We start from the raw sequence: 21,879 nt of genomic DNA on the forward strand, positions 1-21,879 counted from the left end.
GGCAAACCCAAAGAGTTCTTGCTGCTTATTTTTCTCTTTTGTCTTCCTCATTACTGACTATTCACAAGTATTATTTCAGATATTTCTTGTTTAGTTGACCTTTAAGTATCACATGTACTATTTTTTCCTTCTTTTGTTTTTCATCATATTAAGGAAACTTCAGTGCATGTTTCAAGGATGGTGGATAAATAATTATTCTTGTAAGGGATAAAAAGGTTAAGTCTATCATAGCACTTCCCAGTGTATCCAGCAGGGATGGGTAATTATGTCAAAAGACATACTCTTCAATTTCCTTAGCAGTCTTCATGTAAAACGGCAAAACTCATTCACCTTCACACAGTGAGATACAATTGTAGTGCAATTCCATAAACGAAAGTCTGCCGGTAGCTCTTTGTACTTTAACCCTTGACTTATTTCATTTTACAGTGATGGATTGATACCTTTACAAAAGCCTTCACCTATCATGAGCACCATCCTCAGTCTGTAGTAGTCAGACTAAAGGCTTTTCTTGACAATTTTAGTCTGTCTTTCTTTTCTCAGGGTTATGTTGAAAGTTCTGTTCTGTTATCAGCTGATGTTTTAAATCCATTTATAGTGACTCAGCACTTTACAAACCCACACAGAAGTCTGAGAACTGTTAGTATTACTGAAACTTGAGATATTAACTTTATAGAACAAAGCAGTACAAAATAGTGAACTAGCTGCAGTTGCATGTTTAATAAGTCATAGTGGTTGGCTTGAACTGACTATGAACATTCAGGGGACCACATGGAAAAGATACTTGTAATCTGGAAATTGTGTAACCGCTGACTCCTCAGAGTACCATTTGGACCACTTACATAGCATAATGATCCTCTATTGTACCTTACCACGATTTCTATTGCTCCTCTGCACTGCTTGGCTTAAGATAGTGGAGAGCCTGAATGTTATGGAGATCACTGCTACCACAGACTGCTGGGTTAGGTAGCACGTGGGGTTGACTTGGAGAAGATAGACAAGTGAGGAACTGTAGAAGCTAAACATCAATTTCCATGGTGCTTATAAACTGCTATAAATAACCTATGAAGTCTCTAAACTGTGCTTTGTCTCTAAGGCTTCTACAGTCTTCTGTTTTTTCAGATATATATTTCCTGTGTCTTATATTTACTCTAAACATATCACAATTTCGCTGTAGATTTTTTTTATTTTTCATTGTGTTGACCCATCAGCCTGATATTCAGCAGCTCAGGGCCTGCCCGTTTTTTTGGAGGCAGGAGCCAAGTAGTCAGAGGATACTGCTTTCTTAGCTACTTGGGCCAGATGCTAGGTACCTGAAGATAGTTGTAGAGAGAGAATCGGTAAAGTTGTAAGAATTAAGAAGCCAGATTGTATTTTTTTGTTTGTTTTGTTGTGTGTGTTTTTTTTAATTAAAAAAAAAAAAACTTTTATCTTTCCTGTGCCTACAGAATTACTGCCAAATTGTCCATGTTTCCTTCATGATAGGTTGAGTGGCACTTGCCGTACTTTTGCCTCCTGGTGTTTTGCTTTCATGCTCAGAGGAGCCAGAGTTTTCATGATTTTCCTGCCTTCTCTGCATGGATGCAACAGCCAGTGCAGTCCAGATCATGATCTTGCATTTCATAGGTACTCAGAAAACTAGTACTCCCTGTTGCTCTTTGTGTCTTAAGGATGATTTCTTTGTTAAATGGGCCACTGTTATGAGTCACTTAAAAAGCTTCAGCCATGTGCTTAAAGTCTTCTCTGAAGAAAGCTGGAAATGAGCATGTGTTTTTACTTAAACGGGTGCTGAAATCTCAGTTGGATCCTAGCCATAATTCTGCAGTTTCCTATTTAGTTTTGTTAGGCTTTACCCATTGGGAAGAGGAGGAGATGTTTTTCAAAACAGGAAAATGAAATTGTACCCCCATACACACCATTGGCAGGAGAATAAAGGGAAAAGAGAAAAATTGAAAATACTCTTCACTGCAATTCAAATTGACTAGACTTCATTTTCTTGGCCTTAGTTCACTGTTGGGACATTTGATGCATGCCTACATCTGTACTGAGACAGTTTAGCTCTCCTATGTATTATTTGTATTATATGATATGTTTCTGGATGTCTGTCTTAAAATCTGTCCTGTCTGCTGGCTTACCCCTTTCTTCTTCTGTCTTCGGATGAGCCATGTTTGCTGTAGTGCTTTGAGTGAAATAGTGACCCTGATGAAGACAGCTTGGGTTTTGACTCCAGCAGACAGGTTTTTATCTCATGTGTCAGAAAGCAACTGCACGACCTGTAGCATCATCTGCACCAGCCAAGTGTGAAATCAGTTGTGTGGAGCAGCTACTACGCTATAATGAGGGAAATAATTTCTCTGTGGAAATAAAATATTCATGTTATGGCACACCTGCTTTCTAACAGAGGCGAACAGCAAGAAAGGATTTGTCAGCCTTTCTTCTTCGCAGTTAGCCCCAACTGACACCTCATAGTAAATATGTGGTAGGTTCAAGGCTCTGCTATAGCAAGAGCTGTGTCTTCATGAACGAGCAGCATTCCTAAACATTGATGTTTGCACAGGGAAAAAAAAAAAAAGGTCTGAACGGTCCACCTGGAGCAGTGAATGCAGGCTGACCTGTAATGTGTTTGTTACACATCACAGTTTGTCTGATATTTGTAGCCCTTAGAATGACAGCGTCTCTTCCTCCCCCAGTTTAGATGATCTTTTTTGTAGACATTTTTAAATCTATACCACTTGAAAGTTGTTGTTTTCTTGAGGATTTCTCTATTAACCATTGTGTTCTTTACATCTGTGAATCCAGGAGCAGATAATTATTAGGAAGTAGCAGAGCTTAAGAAGATCATCGCACAATTTTAATTTTGCTGGTGGGCAAAAATGCACAAGTGGTCTGTCAGTATGGACTGCAAAGTGTGTCTTTCTATTACCTCAGTATGGTATAGATGCCATAAGCAAAATATTTTCTTCCTTTAACTAGGAAGTTTTCCATAGCAAATCAGCAAATAAGTGCTAAGATTTATCAATTTTACATGAATTTTCCTTTTAGATTAATCTTTAACATCATGAATTTGGTGCTCTATGGAAAACATATACTGACATAGAGTGAATTAGTTCTATTATTGCACTGACTGCAGTTGAGAAAATAGGCTCATGCCTTCAAGAGGACAGAAGAGGAATATTCTGGGAAGTAATTTGAACTGATATTGTTGGGAGGGTAATATTGCTTGACATATCTGTTATGACAGCGGAAGATACAATGAAGCATGAAACAGGAAAGGAAAAGACAGTTGTTAGGCCAACGATGAGATGAATCCATACTACTTATGACAGCTGTTGGCAGCATGATATCACTGTCCTCAAGCTTTCTACTAATCTGGAGTATTGGAAACTTCACGATCATGTTTGTTGTGTATTTCTAGAGATCTCGTTAGGGGTAATGCTCTCTGACAACAGCCAACTGGAATTGGCCACAGGGATTCTTCAAATAGGAACAAACACACAAAATGTCGTCATTTTCTTGCTGATCCTTTCGTGGTGTGTTTGGTCATTACTTTCATACTGGAGCCATTTGCTTCTCAAAAGTTATAAGACTTCCTTGTTTCCACACCATCAAAACAAAGAAATGTGTGAAGGCATATAACCAAAAGCAAACTCAGTGAAACGCAGGGGAAGCCTTCTCTTTAGTAAGGTGGTCACAACTGAAGCCAGTCTGTTGTGTATCAAGCCAGCTTTAAAAAAGCTTTTAAGTAAACAATATATTTTTTCGTCTAGATAGTTTGGGTCATCTAGAAATTCAGTTTGGATAGCAGCAAACTGTCCAGTGGCAAAACCTCACAGAAAACTGATGTGCCTTCCAGACACACTACTGGCTATTTTTCTGCCACCTAGGCTTTCAAGGTATTTTTGCTGAGGTTCTGCTACCTTTCCAGCTTTTACCCATCAGGAAGTTGAGACAAGCCAAACACTCTCTGGTCAGGTCTTGTTAAAGTTTAAAATGCCTTTTTGGCAGCCCTCTCTGTATCTTGGCAGGTTTGGGTCTCTGTAGCAGCTCTTACTTTCCTGTTTCAGTGACACTGTACTTTGAGCCTCTCATCCATCAGAAAGGATATGAAAAATTTCCTCTTAGGAGAGCAGATTTCTGGAATTCCAGTGTGCTGTGATGTTTTTTCTTCTTTGATATGCTACAATAACTGCCTCACATTGAGTTCAAAACAGTTTCATTTGTTTACTGCCCGATTTTTATCCAATGATTCAATCTCTTCTACATGCTATTTTTTTATTGTTGTATCTTTTTAGGCTGATATGAAATACCATAGTTCGGTAGGGGATAATGCAGTTCTGCTGTTTTGCACTAGTATTTAGGAGATATTACTTCCTGTGCACTTTCTAGGTGTGTCAAAATTTTACGAACCCAAGTATATGCATACATCAATTGATGCGCTCTTTAAGAGTAAAAGGGTTTTTCAGATCAAGGTAAAGAAACTTGAGGACCGCTTTCCAAGGAAAACTTCCTCATAGCTCTCAGTGCTGAAAAAACAAGTATCTTGGGCTGCAGACCAAAGCTTATCTCTCTTGGCTTGTTGCAGTATGGGGAAACAGCATGCCTCAGAAGGTCGTGCGAATTGCAAGCCATTGCACTTTCCAAAGTACGTCTGGAATATTCTTCGTCTCTGGAACATGACAAATTGGAGCAGACCAAGGGGAAACCCAGGACCTAGCAGATTGGCCTTAAAGGGCAGAATCAAGTAGAGGTATTTCATTAATGACACCTAAAAACGGTAGGGCTCTGATAGCAGCAATTCTCATAAAAGCTCCTAGCCTACCCAAAAGCCATGGCAGGGTACATATGTTTTTTTTACTGAAATGAAAGGCCTGACTCCCATTTGGATAACTAGGCCAATATGTGGATGCTATGAAGGTGCAGCGAAAATTAAATTGAGAAAAAACAACCACTTCCCATAAAAAATAGTCAAGAATCAGGGAAGAAAAACAGTTAGAGCAGTAGAAGCATGTCTCAAAGCATTACTGACACCTGGAAAATGCCTAAAAGTGGTAAAGAAAAATTGTACATACATCTTTTGTGGTTGTTGCTTTGATTTTCCTGGGTGTTTATTTTTGTTTCTGTTTTTCTTTTATTCCTTTAATTGCATTAGTTAGCTGTCTGAAATGCCAGACTAACAACTTGGGAACTGTTGAGCTTTGCCTGCAAAATGTGGAAGCCAACTTTAGTGCACCAATCTATAGCCTGTCCACTTCGTCTACCTCAGTCTTGCTCTGCCTTCTCTCTCCCAGTGCTGTGAGAATAGCCGGGAATTTGTACAATATCTCCTTCCTGCTCAGACTGATAACAAAATAGACAGCAGGCAGAATGAAGGGGGGAAAGGGGAATGTGGCTAGATTGAGTGAATTGGACTATGATATCACTGTCTGATCTGCAACAAGCTCATTTTTTCACAATCTACACATCAGCCATCAGTTGCTAAAAAGCTTTCCATTATTTCAGACAAGGATCTAATTAAAACCAGAAGTCTAGAGGGGAAAGGCTCAGTATACCATAACATGTTTCCCAAACTGTTGAATTCCCTGCTATTTTGTTAGTAGCTCTGATTGTGTCTTCTGTTCCCTCACCTAACTGAGCTGGGTTAAATCTTTGTATTCATTATATCTAGTTCTCCCTGACAGCCTGGCATCTCTTCTGTACTGCCTGCTTTCTCTAACCTTTGCCGACAACGCTGTTGTAGACTTGTCCGACGTTGGGTAGCAGACAGACGCACGAGCATTACAAAGTCTCACACCTTCAGCGTGTGATTTGTTGTTTGGGCAGCTGGTGCTGTACTGATAACATTTTATCTCCTGCTTTTTGCTATGGAAGCATTGTAGCAAATTCCTGTGGGGAAACACAGCCTAACATCTCTCATCAAACTGGATAGAATCATGATTTCTATGTCACTATTGCCCTAACAGCAGAGCCTGGCTTAAATTAAAAGCATACATATATTTTAGGTCCGACAATCAACAATAAACTGTCATAAATATATTCCTGGACATAAATTAAAAGAGTAAAAATTCAACAATTTACAGGAAAGCAAACAGAAAATTTTTGAGTCTACAATGCAATAGATAATTACACATTAATTATCTTGAGCCTCTTGTTGTGTCTTGACAGTTCTCTTTTGGTGACCTCTTTCAGAGGGGCTTACTCTTGGGCTTTTGCCATTTTACCTCTCTGTTAAGAGCAATTTCTTGCTTTATCCATTAATATCCAGCACTAAAGCATAGAGGAACATGTGCTGGCTTGTGTCTGACTCATACTCAGTAAAGATAATTCTGAGTGGTTTGGAAATAACCAGGAGATAAAGCAAAAAAAAAAAAAAAATCTCATCTTTTCTTCTAATTAATTAACATTTGTTTTGATATTGCAGATTTAAGGTTACAAAATTTTCCTTTTGGATACTGACAGACATTAACATATAGTTCCCCATTCTCCGGGTTTAGGATTCCCGAGCGTGCTGTTGTGGTTAGAGGTTTTGGTGCTGCCAGCACAGCCTGGTCCCAGGTCCTGCTTCTTCTGTGGTCAGGAGGAGGCAAATGTAGGGGATAGAATAACAGAGCCTTGTCTTTTCCAACTGAAAGCCACATGTGCCACAGCCTAGTCTGAAGACCATAGGCAGAACTTCTAACCTTATGAATTGGTTGGTCACGAGTGCTGGTTCTTTGACTGATATGCATAGGCAGGGGAATGCTTTTATATCATGGCCTGGACTTGCTAAAACGTGGTTAAATAATTTACATAAAATCCAAATCTGCATGTGAAATAGTCTCATGAGTCAAGGGTTTATTCACTGCAAATTCATTCTGTGAGTGGGAGGAAACCTAAACTGTCTTGGGTAAAATGGCCTTCATAAAATATGGATCTGTTTCCTAATATTTATATCATATTCATCTCATTATGGTTTTTTGTTTTCCTTTTTCTTTCCTCAGTAGGAAAGTACGTCACCACACCCTTGTTAACTCTGCTTCATGTGGATCTTAATACCGAATTACAGAGGATTTTTTGTGACCATATTGTTAAATAGTCTCTGTCTGATTTATCAGATTATGCATTATAACAGGGCCATTAAAAAGGCATGTATCTGTAATTGCTTTTGAATCCCATTGTTATTTATGGGTAATTTTAGTTTCAAAGTAAGCTGAACAGTCCTGTAAAAACAGAATATTTGATGATAAAGGTGTGCCAAGGAAAGTTCATCATACAAGACATTATTTAACTGAAGCACTGTTAGGATCCTAGAATCAAACAGGTTTCTATGTAAAGTGCGTTATACTTGTACAAGGCAAAGTCAGCGTTATATTAATTACTGCAAACTCATAAACAGTCACATTTTTTATATATATATGGGTTTTCTGAACATTGCTAACAGTTCTGATAACAGTTCCAGATATGACAGACATAGCCAGGTGCATGAATAGTAGAAAAAAACATTTAAATTGGTATTAACTCAGGGTTGCGTGGAAATGTATGCCTTACATTTATAGAGCAATCCAACTTTTTGCATGGAAACCATCTAGTTCCTAATGCAGATGAAATTGTGTTAGTTCAGAGGTCTCCTAATGGGTTTTGCAACTTTCAGCATATCACTTACATCTCAGCTTAATAAAAAGGGTTCTCCGGAATCCTGTTCAGTAGTAGTTTAGGGTAGTTTCTTGAAAGGAGATTTGTTTCTTCACTCTGGCACCTTCTAAGATAGTAATACCTACAAAAAATAAAGCAAAATAAATGCTGCCAAGATTTCTTCTCTCAGGTCAGTAGTAGTAGTGTACATCTGCCTAATTAAGTATGAATAACCTTTTGTGGTGTAAGATAATGGGACATCATGTACCTATATTTTATACACGTAATAAATAAATGCAAGAATGGCAAAAATTTATTTTTTTTAATGCCCACCTTGACTGAGTGCCTTAGAGAAGACTGATTTTCAGAGGATGGTTACCTAAGTATCTCAAGCTGTATATCTGAAATAATCATTCACTTTTAACACTATTTTTAGTGTGTTCAAATGCATACAGTGCCCCCCAAATGTTTGTGTGTGTGTGTGTGTATTCACATAGCATTTCTGCATGTGTGTCTCAAGTCTGTATATGGGAATAGTTTGTATATAATTGTGTGAAACTTTATTTTCTGGCAGATGAATCTACATTAATTCCTAGAACCCTGAGAAACAAGATTTTGCAGTGTTAGATGGGAAAACATTTTCATAAAAATGAAGCATACTTTTAATTATCTGTAGTCATTTGGATGAAATCTATAATGAGCTTGATAAATGCTGGTGCTGTAGGCATCATTTTTTCAAATGACAGTAGAACAAAAAATATCTGGAAAGGCATTGTGAGCTTAGACTACATGGTATTTTTGAGGTCTTAGTAGGAATAATTAAAATGACTTATGTAAGATAAGTGTCATATCTCTGTCAGCAACTAAATGTTAAATGTTATTATAAACTAATTACTTCCTTGAATTGAAAAGAAAATTATTATTTTGTGTCTTAACTGCTAAGAGACAGTGTCTGATCCTTCTTTCACCCAACATCTCTACCAGCACATTTTCAGTGACTTCTGTGCAATAAGATGCCCTCAAAGTAGGCAAAAGGCAAACTGGGACCCTGGGCCAGCAGAAAAAAAAGAAGAAAAAAAATAGCAAGAAGTCAGTATTTGTTTCTAATGTCAATCATTTCCTAAATAATCATTTCCTAAATAATTTCCTAAATAAGTAAAAGTTGAAGAGCAGATGCTGTGGGGTTTTTCCTTGTGTTCCTGGCTGCAGACTTGCTGCTGGAGCGGGGAGGAGGGGTGCTCCTGCCCCAGTACTGCTGGCTGCCTCTCCTCCCTGCGTCTGCCTGCTGCAGCTCTGCTGAGCCACTCGCCTCACTAAAACCAGAGGCACTGATCTGATCCTTACCTGCAGTCATTTTCTGTTGAGTTAATGTGCTTAAGTGGTTCAGAAATAGTCCTAATGCATGGAAGGGTCGAGGAATTAGATACTGCTGAAATGCACTGCAGAAAGAGAGGTGAAAAACAACACCCAAACAAATGAAAAAGCTAAAACTATTTTTTTTAAAAACCTCTTACCCTGGTGCCCTGATTTTTCTGGCCATTCTTTCTCTCCTACCCAAAAAACATGAACATGGAGCTTGACTAGAAATAGGGATGATGACCATTGTTATCTCTATTAGAGGCCCCATTGAAGTCACATCTGGTGGAGCTGGTGGCCTGGTGGCCTGGCAAATGCTGGCCTCATATACTGAGTTGTGCTACCCCCAGGTTTGAGGTTTGTTTAAAGAAAAACACTGATGTGGTTGTGTTGATTTTTCTCATGTGTCTTGCTTACTAAGAAGAATGTAATTCCTGATTAACAACATAATAACGAACATAGGCATGCAAGAGGTGATGAAAGGAGGGCTGTGGAGGAATAGTGTGGGGAACAGCAGGGGGAATGGAAAGATGATGAAAGGCTGAGGTATAAAGAAAGGATTGTAGGAAAAGTAGTTAAAATGAATAAGAAAGAGGAAAAGAAGGAGGAATATTCCAACCCCCATCCTTTTTCTTGCACGCGTCCACCCTATAAACTCACTGGTAGCTTGATACCCTTGGCCCACGCTTTTGTTCTGCAAAGTTACCGAATTACCTCATCCTAATTCCAAGTCGTATGTTGCAGCAGAGTTAGTTGGAAATGAGGCATCATCCTCTGAGAGTATAGTCTAATGTTGCTTGAAAAATCACTCTGGGCTTTCCTAAGTCACCTGCAGTGCTGTATGCCAACAGCTGATGCAGTGTTGGCGATGAGGCCATCGGTAAGGGCAGGAGCAGCCCCCGTCCTTGGGGCTGGATGATGGAGGGTGTGCTCCTTTCAGAAGTGGCTCATAAAACATGCAGTTACACCTTTGTGCTAGAAATGGTGCTGCTAATGAAGCCAGAGAGTGGCTGTTTTTTTGTTGGATTGGAGGACTGTCAACAGGAGGCAATGATCTCACAAAGCTTTGCTTGCTGTGCTTGGAATAACCTTTACACACTTAAAAAATACATGAGCACTCCTAATCGGCCTCCAAACACAAGCATGCAGGTTACTGAGACAGCGGGTATCATACTGGCTCTCTTTTTTGTCCCAGTAAAATTGTGCTAGGCACTGGAATCACTGCTCTTACCTATTGACTTCCACAGGAGCAGACTTTGCAGCACATCGTGCCTTCATTTCTGCCATTAGCCCTAACATACTGCCTGCAATCTGCAGCTGCAGTCTTCTTGTGTTGCCATATTGATTGACTTCATGCAAGTTATTGCTCTCATCAGAAAGGAAGATTGTCACGGGGAGTGAGAACACCCTCGTGAGCTCTGGATTAATCTCAGAGTCTCTGCCCCGCAAAGGTATTCCATTCAACCCTGGTTCATAAAGGATCTGAGGCAGAGCAGGAACAATATCTGGGGGAAACATAGCATGCTTGCCCTCTTCACGTTACTTCCATAGTATTGGTCACTATTGGGGGTAGAATATAGGATTAGGTGGACCTTTGTGCTGGCAATTTTAGGTAATTTTTTGGCACACGCTTGCATTTAAATGAGCATGTATACCAGGTCTGTAAGCTTGAGACCAAAACACAGGTTTTGCATAAAGGTTTCCTCACGCACCTCTGCTTTCTTCACCCAGAATTTTAAAAAGTTAGTGAGAGAGGCAGTGAGGCGTAAGGCAAAATGAAGGTGTATCTGTAAAAGTCAATGGTGTTTGACAAGTGAAATTTGAGTACAGCCTAATTAGGGCAAATACCTCATTCTTGTGGCAAGGAAAAATTGTGGCTTTAGTAAAACAAAAATATTATTTCATGTTTCACTGAACTGGCAGAAATTTAAGTTAAAAATGCAAATGCAAGCCTGCGGGCATGCACTCAAAAGCAAGAAAAAGTTACGAGGATGTGATTTTCAGTGAGAGTCTAAGAATAAACCTAAGCTCAATGACTTCTTGTTAATGTTAGAGCCTGGCTTTCTAACTTTCTAAAAGCAGTGCAGATGCTTGCATGTAACCTTTTGTAATCCCACAGTACATTTTACATTTTGTTAGTTAGTCTTTAATAAATTCTGATTTTTCATAGGAGTTCCTTAAATTTCTGTGTTTAAAAATTTTACGCGTTAGGACTACTTTTTCTGGATGCTTTGAGTTCTCTACTCTTCTAGAAATGTTCAGATGAAAGCATAGTTAAACAATTTGCCTGATGACATCTGTTCAGCAGCATAATCTTACTTGGCTACAAATGACATTTAATTGGATGAAACATTTCAAATAGATTTTGACAGCTTTCCAGCCCAGCATCTCTGAACTTACTATTTAATGAAAATATGCCATCCTAGAAGTGTCACGGGGACTATAAAGAATTTGTTTTATGAAAGGCAGCACTGTGAATTTAGAAAAGAATGCATTAAAATATTATGTCTGCCACTTGTGATATATGTACTTCTTAGCTTATGAAACATCTCAATACTTTCTAATGATCTTTTGAGCCACAATTTTGCTGGTATATCCTGCGTTGCCTGAACCAGTAACTCTTATGCTGTATTCTGCATGTAAGATCAGGATGTTGAAAAAGCCCCTACATTATCTTCTGCAAGTTTTAGTGGTAGAATAATAATAGGAAGTATGCATTTCATAAGAAACCACAGTATTGTCATCCATGGAAGGGGAGCCAGAAGTTTCAGAGCTGTGTTAGTCTTTAGTCTAGCCAAAGCCATTTGAGAGTACTCAGAGCTGTGTAAATTTGTCTGGGTTCAGCCTGCAGTGTAGCAGTGCACATCACTTTTGATCTTTGCCATAGCTACTTCGGAGATGTAGTAGTTCAGTAGTTATTTCCAGAATAATTCTTTAACTTTTGGCATGTTGCTTCAAGGTTTCATGGCCACTGCCATTACTTCAAATTAAAACTACTCAGTGCAGCTAACAGTAAAATATCTCTAAAGAAGTCAGACTACATAGTTTGCCTAAAAGAAGAGAATTGTATTTTTCCATCAGAAATCAGTTAGCTAATAAGCCCTGTCATCTCTCCTTAGCTGAGAGCAATTTGTGGACAGTGGTATTCTGGAGCCTTTACTGGAGGTGTTTGCTTTTTATGGCGGGCTGCCCAGCTGAGGCAAAAACATGACTTTTATTATGCTGATACACAGGGAAGCTCAAGGAAGCAATACAAAATATCGCTCACAAGCAGCTCTCCTAGGATAATTCTGTGAGAGAGATGCTGAAACTGTTCAATTCCTGCTCTAGTATATTGGAGTTGGTCAGTGAAAAACAAAGGCAGAAAGTCTTGAGGTTAACACAAGCTAGATGGTGAGAAACCAGTTCTGAGTCTAGCTTTTGGCAGATGCAAGACGAGCAGTGTGAGTTCAGGCTCACAGCAGTAAGCAGTACCATTCCATCTTCCCCCGGAGGAGCTTCGCTTTATCTGCGGGCTTTCTTGTGAAGATCCCAAAACGGACTTTGTTTGTACGAAAGCATTCCAAGTATGGACTGTAAAACTCCAGGTGAAAATTCACTTTGGTTCAGACCTACAGGTTAACAAGTAGCTCAAATAAACCCTCACAGATATTCATTCAGGGACCCAATTTTAGTGAAAATATTCTTCCTTGCTGGGGTTTGCAGCTTTTACTGTTTGTGCTGGCTGTGCTTTTGGAAATCTAGATATGTTCACTTTTATTTTTACTTTTCTTTTAGATTCAACACTAGTTGCATCCCTTATGAAAATTCTTCAACCTCTTGAAGCATTTCCTGCTGCCACAATCCTGTATAGGGTACCAGTCTTCAGGCTTTATGCTGGGCTGTGGACAATCTACCATCATTACACACTTAGAAGCCTAATCACCTTTTTTCAGCTGAGAGTAACTTTTTGGGGGTCCCTGACTCAGGTACAGAAACAACATGATTGTTATTTCATCAGATATTTTCCAACTGAATATAACACAGAGTGAACCCTGCTGGTATTCATCTCATTCCTCTCTTCATGCCGTGTGGGTCACTTCTTCGTAAAATTTCCGTCTGAGTTGTAGGCTACCTAACACTGTCCCTTTATGACTATGCTGAGGGTTTTGCCCGAGCCTAAGCCATTTTAGTGAGAGGACATACTTTTACACATCTGCTTTCTTGGAAAACACGCTGTGCATCTTCTTCTAAGGGAGAACATGCTTTCACCACAACACTCATTAGCGGTAGCCTCTTCATTAATCTTTCGGAATTAGAATGAAAAAATAAATACTATGGTTTTGGCAAGTAAATATTTGCTGTAAACGTTGCAATGAGTGATGGAAGCAGGGTGTGCAGCCGAGAGCCTGAAACAGCATGGGAGGCCACTAATGTGCTTAATTTCATCTCAGTCTTTCTCTATTGAAGACCGGGGAGGTAAGGTTTATGGTTTATTTTCCCGGCAGTCAGGAGACAAGAGAGCTCTCAATCACTCATTTATTGCCAGCTCAGGAGGTGGTGTTCTCCTTTAGTAGTTCAGATTTGTTTGCTTAGACTGTTCCTTGGTTTTCTATACATGCAACCTCATGTAGTGACTAGTTCTGAAGACAGACACTTGTAGGCTTTAAACAGTGTGCTCGTCTCTCTCATCTCCCCGTCCCAGCAGACTGGAGAGCAGCTCCCCTTGACAGTGTCTGTGTTCTAGCATGATGAGGGACAACTCAGAGCGCAGCTCTACCATTTGGCATTGCAAAAAGTGTCTATGAATGTTTGCTCTCTTTGTGTCAGATACTATCTCACTCATGCAGAGGGACGAGGGTGGGATTTTAACACGGATTATATGAATTTGTGCATCCAAGCAAGTGTGTAGAAGTACAGATACCCATTTTTTAAATGTAGCATATGACCAATTCAAATCGTTTATCCACATATTGTGTGAAATAGGCCAGAGGCTACTACCATAAAGTTCATATTGAAACTTTGGATGCTTGGTTGATTCCCTAGCTATTATAGTTTTATTTTCCTCCCCTCTTTTCTTCAGAATTGTTGTGCTAATTAAGCTCTGTGAATTTTAATCTCTCAGGTTCTTCAATTGTGACATTGCCATCCCTCTATGGCAACACACTGGAGTGTAGCAGATAGGATATTAAGAAGTGGAGACATTCAATGGGAAAATGTCCAAAAGCGTTTCAAATCACTTAAGATAATTAAATAAGCGGAAAGAATGTGGCATGTTTAAAGAATATGTGGTGGTTTTACGAATAGGATGATGTTAGGTGCCTATGCATGGGAAACTCATTACCCATGCTTCACTCATTTGTTATGTTGTAATGAGAAAGAAGAATTGAAAAATGCCACTGCTGAGTTTGCCTCTGTGTATATCAGGAGGTACTTGCACTGAGAGAACCACTGCAGATGCAGCAGGCTTACCAACCATGCTTATTCCTCTAAATATATTTTTGAAGAAATACAACAATTGAAGAAATAACAACTAACTCCCCTGTAAAGGTCAAGATGACCTGAACTGTGATGCTGAAGAATTGAAGGAGGATGCCGGTGTCACTAGGCAGAGATGTAGATGACATTTTTTTATAACTTCCTATATGCCATCCTGTTCCTCTCTCCTCGTCTCCCCCTTTTGTAGGCAAAGTTTAAAAAGCACAGCAGGAGGGTTTTTAGTAAGAATTTGTATAACGGAGTGAGGCATTACTTGGACAGGGAAGAAAACAGGTATTTTATCATTCAGGAGGAGGAGAAAGAGTAATGAGTATAAGTAACGATCAGATGTCCGTTTGAGCTGCAGGAAGCATATCTGCAAGAAGGAAAGTAACAGGTTTGAGACAGCCTTGCACTACCAGTGGCCTAATAGGACCAATGATCCTATAGAGTAGGTAGAGCAGCTGACTCACCATTTAAGAAGTCATAGGAATATTCAATGTTCTTCCTAACACAACAGTTCTTGAAGTAGCGTAACTACATTAAGATGTTAGTCAAAACAAAAGTTAAGCAGAAAAGCAAAATCAAGAGCATGAACCCCAGAGTTATAAAAGCATACGTCCAAAGCCCAATAGGTTTGCAGCAGCTTCTCTATATTTTTAAAGCAACCCTGTGAAACATCCTGACCAAAAAGTGCATTGCTGTGATGACGGACTCCAGAAGAGAGATGTGTATGTGTTACCATATTTGAATCAAGATTTAAGATGAAGGTTAGGGACTGCATTTCCACAGCCACCCATCCTTGCCACAGGATGAGGAGTTTTTGTTGCAGAAAAAAAAAAAAAAAACAGTTCATACCTGCCTGTACTGTCAGTCTTGCAATGTGTATGCAGAGCACTCAAAATCCTTTCTTAGGCATGTCAGACCTCAGATCAAACAGTCTACAAAGCTGTGTCTCAGATTCTGATTTTCAGGCATGAAATTAGGCATTTTACATAATTGTCCAGTTCCTGCTGCACGTTAACTTGTCTCAAAGTCCTGGTTAATGACTGATGTCAGTAGCTGGTGGATACCCCGCATCCCTGGGAGTGTTGGGCAGCTTTGAGCTGTATGCCACAGAGCTCCTGCCTGAGAAGAAGCCCCACAACCCTGCTTACTCACTAGCACTAAGAAGGCAGTACTAGCAGAAGCAGGGATTCATTTAAAATAAAAGTAAAATAATTTTAAAAGAGTCTCTTCCTCCTGCCCTGATTCCTCTCTGACACAGAGGCCAAGTTTTATGCTCCGTGTCATGCCAAAGCAAGACATGTTCCGTGTAAGATGTGTAGTAGGGAGTCACACATCACACAGGACTTTGAAGAAACATCTACCAGACTGTGCAGATATCATACTGTCTGGCTATAAAGCAGCGGTGTTGAATTAGTGTCAGTCCAGTCTCATAAAGCAGCTTTGAGAGACAGGTCCTACTGCCTGCAGCTCCATTTTGATGGGCGACAATGTCGGTGTCTTTCCCCTTATGTCTGTAATGTAAGGGGGTGACCTGGTACAGTGTGGGTGACCGAAGAAATTTCATCCTAGGAGGCAGGTTGAAAACAACTCTGTGTGCTCCGATGGTGTTAGAAAGAGATTTACTCTTTAGTCTTTCCTCTACATAATTCCCCTGTATCACCACAGGGAACCCTGTTGCCTGCTCCTACTTTGATAAAGCTTAGATTTTTCCTGAGCAGCCGTAGCACAACAGTACACAATTCTTGTCATTTTTTATAGCCTGTCATGCTGTACTTGGCACATGGATAGCTAAGGGAGGATTTGATAATAATCTGTACCTCTCTGAATGATATATGTACCAAGAATGAAAAGCAATTGTTTCAGCTAGTAAAAGAAGTGTAACTAGGAAAAACTAGAAAAAGCTGAATATCAGGAAATGCATCATGACAGTAACATCTGTTGGAATGCGAAGTAATCTCCCTTTGAAAGTGGTGGGATCAGCATTGCTTTTGACATTTGAAGCTCAATGAGACAGAACCTAATTTGATCAACAGCATACTTGGCTTCCAGGGAAGTCGTCTGCATGATCCACTAGATTTTTTCCATCTCTAACTTTGGTGACTCTGTCTTTCTGACACTCCCTGGGTGATGAAATATCATTATAACCTTTTGAAGTAATATATTGGTACCTGGAGAGCAGAGAGTGACTTTCTCATTTGCAAGTGAGAGACAGTGTGTTAAATTACCATTCTCTTAAATGGATTGAGTAAGGGTTTGCTGTTTTTAAAACAGGACATTTCCCCCCTCCCTAAACAAACCACCCAAGACTCCACATCATGGGGGCAGGAAACGTAAGGGTTAGAAGTTTAAACAACGTTCATCATATTCCCTGAGGCTCAGGTTAGTGGAAGCTGCTTGACACCTGAAAACATTTCAGCAGATTTGACAGGTAAGCTTCATGCTGACTTACAGAGGAAGACTGTGCTGTGTCTGTCATAGATCAGGAGGGATAAAAGTAGTCCTGGGCCGTCGAAGCTTCTACTTGTTAATTCAGCTCTGGGAGGTGTGAAAACATCCACGGTGCTGACAAACACAGTGACTAAATACGTATGAAATTTAACTCAAGAATCTCACTTTCGCATCTTTGAAGAATTAATTAGAAAGTAGTGGTGTTCTTTTAATTGATTTTTTTATATTGTATCCAGCAGTTGATGCTGTTCTTGATAACATTTGTTTCCACCTCTTCATGCAGTGCAAAAAATTGATAATTGTCTGGTACTGCTGAGCATTGTAGCTGGCAACATTTGAAACTCCAGACATGGTGATGAATTGTGCTATGATATATTAATGTTATTTTGATCCCTGCTCTTTCAGAATTACATTGATCCAATTAGGTTAAGTAGCTTGCCATCTAAATTAATTTACTTTCCTCTATTAATCTCCTTTGCTGTGGGTCAGAAACAGAAATGTAAATCAATCTATTACATTGCATATCTTTTTGCAGGAGGTAATTAAATTACTGAGTAGATACATATGTTAAATTTGTTGTTCAGTATGTTAAACATCATTGCCATAATTTCAAAGTGAAGTGGTGCACACTCAGTTGTGGAATTTGAGTGCTTGTTACACTTATTTCTGATAACCTTTCAAGAAATGCCAGCACATGACTTGCTGTCCCTGGATACTAATGCTGCGTGCTTATTCTGCTACACAGCTTTTAAGATATTAGACGTTTCTGAAAGTGGGGATAACAGCTTCTTTCTCTGCCAGAAATTGTTGGACTCCCCAGCGACATGTCTTGTACAGGTCCCCAACCTCTACAGTGGGGAAAAAAATCTTTCTTCTGGCTTGCTCTCAAGCCTGTGCTAGCACCATACGTGGCAGGAAAACAGATGTCTTAGCAGTGATGTCTTAGTTAGTAAACTGAAAGAGCATTAATGCAGACTCCTGAAAAACTTTCTCATTTTCTTAAAAAGGCCCTTCAGCTGTACTTGAAATTTCCATGGTTTGAAATCTTACTTTGGCTTCTACATTAGGGCATAGTTTAAGTTTTATTAGGTTAGTCCGATAGCAGGACTCCATCATCTTGGTGTTCTTGCCAGCCTTTTACTACTCACATAGGGAATTCTCATGTTCAGTTGGCGTTTTCATCAGCCTGGATAGGAAACTCATCCTGATGAAACATGCCTGGTAGGGAGACTGATGACAGCAACACCAGAAGTTTGCTCACCTGCTGTAATTCCTAACTTTAGTAAGTAGAACTGTCCATGAGAGACTCAAACGAAAATGAAGCATTGACGCAAGGGAATGAGATCCAGTGCTTGCAAACTGAACACTGACAAAGCCAAGCTAGATTTGAAGTGCTGTGTTTTTACACTGAGTGTAATTAACTGTTAAACCTTACCAGGCTTGTGATAGCTTCTTCATCATGGGAGATCTGGACAAGGGCTATGTACAACAAGAAAATGGACAATCTGGTTCCATCACAGTCACTGAAGCAGAAGAATAATTCAAGTCAAATGAGCTACGTAATGTGACGGGTCAGAGTGCTGATCACAGCGCTCCCTTCTGGTATTAAAATCTATGAATCCATGAAATATTTTCTAATCCTGTGCCTTAGAGTAGAACCAACAGCAGAAAGGTCACCTATATCATCATTGCTGTCAAACACTTTGGAAATAGCAGAGCAGTGAGTTTATTGCTCAATCACTTTGCCCTTATGCTACATCTGTTACCTTATCCCTTGCCTGATTTTTTTCCCATTAAATAAAAATTGCTCTGGTATCCAATGTGAAATAACGTTTCCAAGAATTGCACAGCAGAACTCTGTTGGCTTCAGCAGCAATGGGTTCTTACCTTTTGCCTTGGCAAAGTTAATGAATGCCTGCTAAGCGCAGAACTTGCAGAGTAACTATATAAATAATAATGATAATTAAAAAAGCAGCTGCTCTTTGTGATAATGAGAATGACAGTAGGAAGCAGAGATACAGCACACTTCATTTCAAGCAGCCTTCCCAGAGGCTGCAGGCACAAGGGCTGAGGTAAGCGTGGGTGTCAAGTGCCACCCGAGGTAGCACAGGGTGCCTGAGCTGTCCTCACTGCTGCTTGGTGAAATGGATGGAGCATCTAAAGTGACGCTGGGTGCTCGCTTAGGCAACCGAGTCCTGCTGTAGGTGTGGTGGATGGCTGAGATCCAGAGCAGTTCCTGTACAACCCGCAAACCACTGCAGTGTTTTAACATTCGTTATCTATTAATATGCTAATATTTCTCACTAGCTGTAAAATTTGAATTGAGAAGCTGTGCTTGAATACTTATTGTGTTGACCTTTGCTGTCTTCATCCTTTTATGTTGATATTTATTTCTGTCTTTCTCATTTTCTTTTTTTTCTTTTTCTGTCTTGTTTCATTCACCTTTTTTTTTTTCTTCTTCTACCTTCTCTAATAATTGTCTGTACAGTTCCTGGCACAATCAGGTCCTAAAGGTCTTCATCTTGGCTGCACATTAACATAATCCAAATAAATCATGACAATAACGAATATTAAATGTTCCTTCATGTTCTAGCTTTAAAGTTTATATGCAGTGCAACAAATGCGTACCAAGATTGTATATTAGTTCACACAATATATGTGCAGAATTAACCAGATTTCAATTTAAAAAGAGTCTGGTTTGTTCAAGTGAACATCCCAAAGGAGAAGAACATCTCTGCAATGGAACAGAACTTTTTGGAACCCCGTGCCAAAGATTTTCTGCAGTCTGAACTCTCGGGTCCATTGAAGATGATGGTGGCATTTGGTTTTCATCACTTCTATATTGCTTTTGTATTTCACTACAATGTCTGTCAAAACTCAAACGTATTTGTGCTGAGGAACATAGTTTTAATGCCTATGTTGAGAGTCAATGGGAATATGTATTATTCCTTCTGGCCTTGTTAGAAATGCTGTTTGGATAAGGAGCTGAAAAACAGACCTATAGCAGGACTGTTGTCAAGGCAGAGGCTGCTTTCCCTGTTCCATGTGTTTACTAAAAAAGGAAACTTTTCATAATTGTCACACACACACACTTTTTCTGGGCATTTCTGAAAAACAGAAATTGCGAGTCAAAATTCTTGGTATCATTGTCAAAGGCAGGAGAGGAAGTGTGGAGTGCGTGAGAACAAAATGTCTCATCACATACATGACACTTCACTGTCTCCTGAGACATCATTTCGTTAGATTTCTATTCATGAATATCCTTTTCAGATGCTCAGAATAAATCCAGTAGCATGACTTATGTAATTTTCTTGAAGTCATTTTCCTTAAGTGTCAGTGGAAGAAGTTTGTTGCATTTACTGAGAGCTTTGATGGTCACTTGCTGATGAAAGCAGTATGCTATACAGCAAACTAACAAAGGGAGAACATTTTCCTTTTCCAAAATACACCAATACTTAACAATGCTCCCCATGTCTAGATTACAGATTTAATGCGAAATATGTTGGAAATTATATAGAAGAGTCAATACCGACATGTGCTGGCATACAGACTTCATTTGGAAGACAAAGCAGTCTGGAAACTCAGACTTTTCACAATTGATGAAGGAAGTGTTCATGCGCTGCAGCTTCAGTGTTTGGAGCTATATTTTCTCTTAGTTCACACACAGCCCTGGTAGTCACGGTATCGTTAATGTTGTGCTTTGATTGCTCTCTCAAACAGAACCAGTAAAGGACAAAGTCAAGGTGATGTGGCCTTAATATTACCCATGTCCTCTGTTGTTTTTTTCTTTTAGGGGCCTGTTAGCCAGCAGCTTCACAGAAACACATTATTTGAAAGACGGCACTGATGTGGTTCTCTCGCGCAATTACACGGTAAGGCTGGTGTTTCATGGGTAGATGATGCTTCATCATTAAAATCCAAAGTGCTCTTTGCTGGGATCTGAGCCATGGGATGAAAAAGCAGTATGAGTGATCTTTTTTTATTGTTGCCTTCAGTACCTTTTTGACTGCTGTGATCGTACGCATCAATTTTTAGAGAGAGACTTTAAAGGGAAACTGTGGGGTTTTAACCAGGTGACTTTTCATATCTGTAAGATTTATTCTGCTTCTTGGAAATATAGCCATTAAAATTTTGTAATAAGGTAGCCATTGTTGAGTGGTTAAGGAGGAAAGTCCTAGTTCAGTTAGGAAGAAAGCCCAAAGTATCTGATAAGCTCATGTCAGTAGACTGGAAGGCCTGGGTGGCTTTCAGCACTGGGAATCCAGTCTGGGGAGAGAGGGTGGTTTGTTCAGGTGTATATTTTATACCAGCCCGTAAGACTGTTATGGATATATGCATGTATGTGTGTGTGTGGCTAATCTGCTCCTTGTTAAAATCAGCACAAAAAGCTTTTTATCATAAATAATTTAAACTGCTTTTTATAAATAAAAAACGCTTTAAGGCAGTAATGTTTTTGTCCTCTGACAGTAGGAACGCATTAATTAGAAACAATGCAGCAAGTGATTTTAATTACAAAGTTTATCTTTTATCTGCCTAAGTACTCCCAGCTCCTATAAAGTATTTGTTATGTTACATTATTTATTTATTGACATAGTCTGAAGAAGCATCATGCTTTCTGTTCCCATGCATAATGGGCTTTGCTGATATCAGTGAAAGGCATTATTTCTGTGCATAACATTTTACTTCTGAAGAAGCATCTTCATTATAGCCCCAGACCTCCCAAGTAAAGTAATCATTTTGAAAGCTTTCAGTGCTTTCTTGTTTCCTGGGTGCTCATATCTTCTTCAAAACATGTTCAGTAGAAAATAGTAATTTGTTTTAGAAACAGGGAAGCTGTACACATTCCTTAAGGAAGTAAAAAATGCACAACACTTTGTCAGGGTTAACTACATTAACATGAATATGAGTATGCCTAATGATAGCTAGGCTTTCTCTTACTAAAAAGGAAAATATTAATAATAAAAACTGTTTAGATAATGACAGTAAGTCCTGAATAATACTAGC

General features: G+C 39.4%; 1 protein-coding gene across 2 annotated transcripts in view; it reads left to right on the top strand.

Moving 5' to 3' along the window:
- The window catches only part of ADAM12 (ADAM metallopeptidase domain 12), a 182,990-nt gene that overhangs the window by 81,310 nt on the left and 79,801 nt on the right, over positions 1-21,879 (top strand). For both annotated transcript variants that reach the window (XM_013185841.3, XM_067000318.1), the window contains exon 4: positions 20,669-20,747. In XM_013185841.3, the coding sequence (XP_013041295.2) occupies positions 20,669-20,747 (79 nt within the window). The remainder of the gene's footprint in view (positions 1-20,668; positions 20,748-21,879) is intronic.

The sequence above is a fragment of the Anser cygnoides genome, chromosome 7 (assembly GCF_040182565.1).
Source record: "Anser cygnoides isolate HZ-2024a breed goose chromosome 7, Taihu_goose_T2T_genome, whole genome shotgun sequence".
NCBI lineage: Eukaryota > Metazoa > Chordata > Aves > Anseriformes > Anatidae > Anser > Anser cygnoides.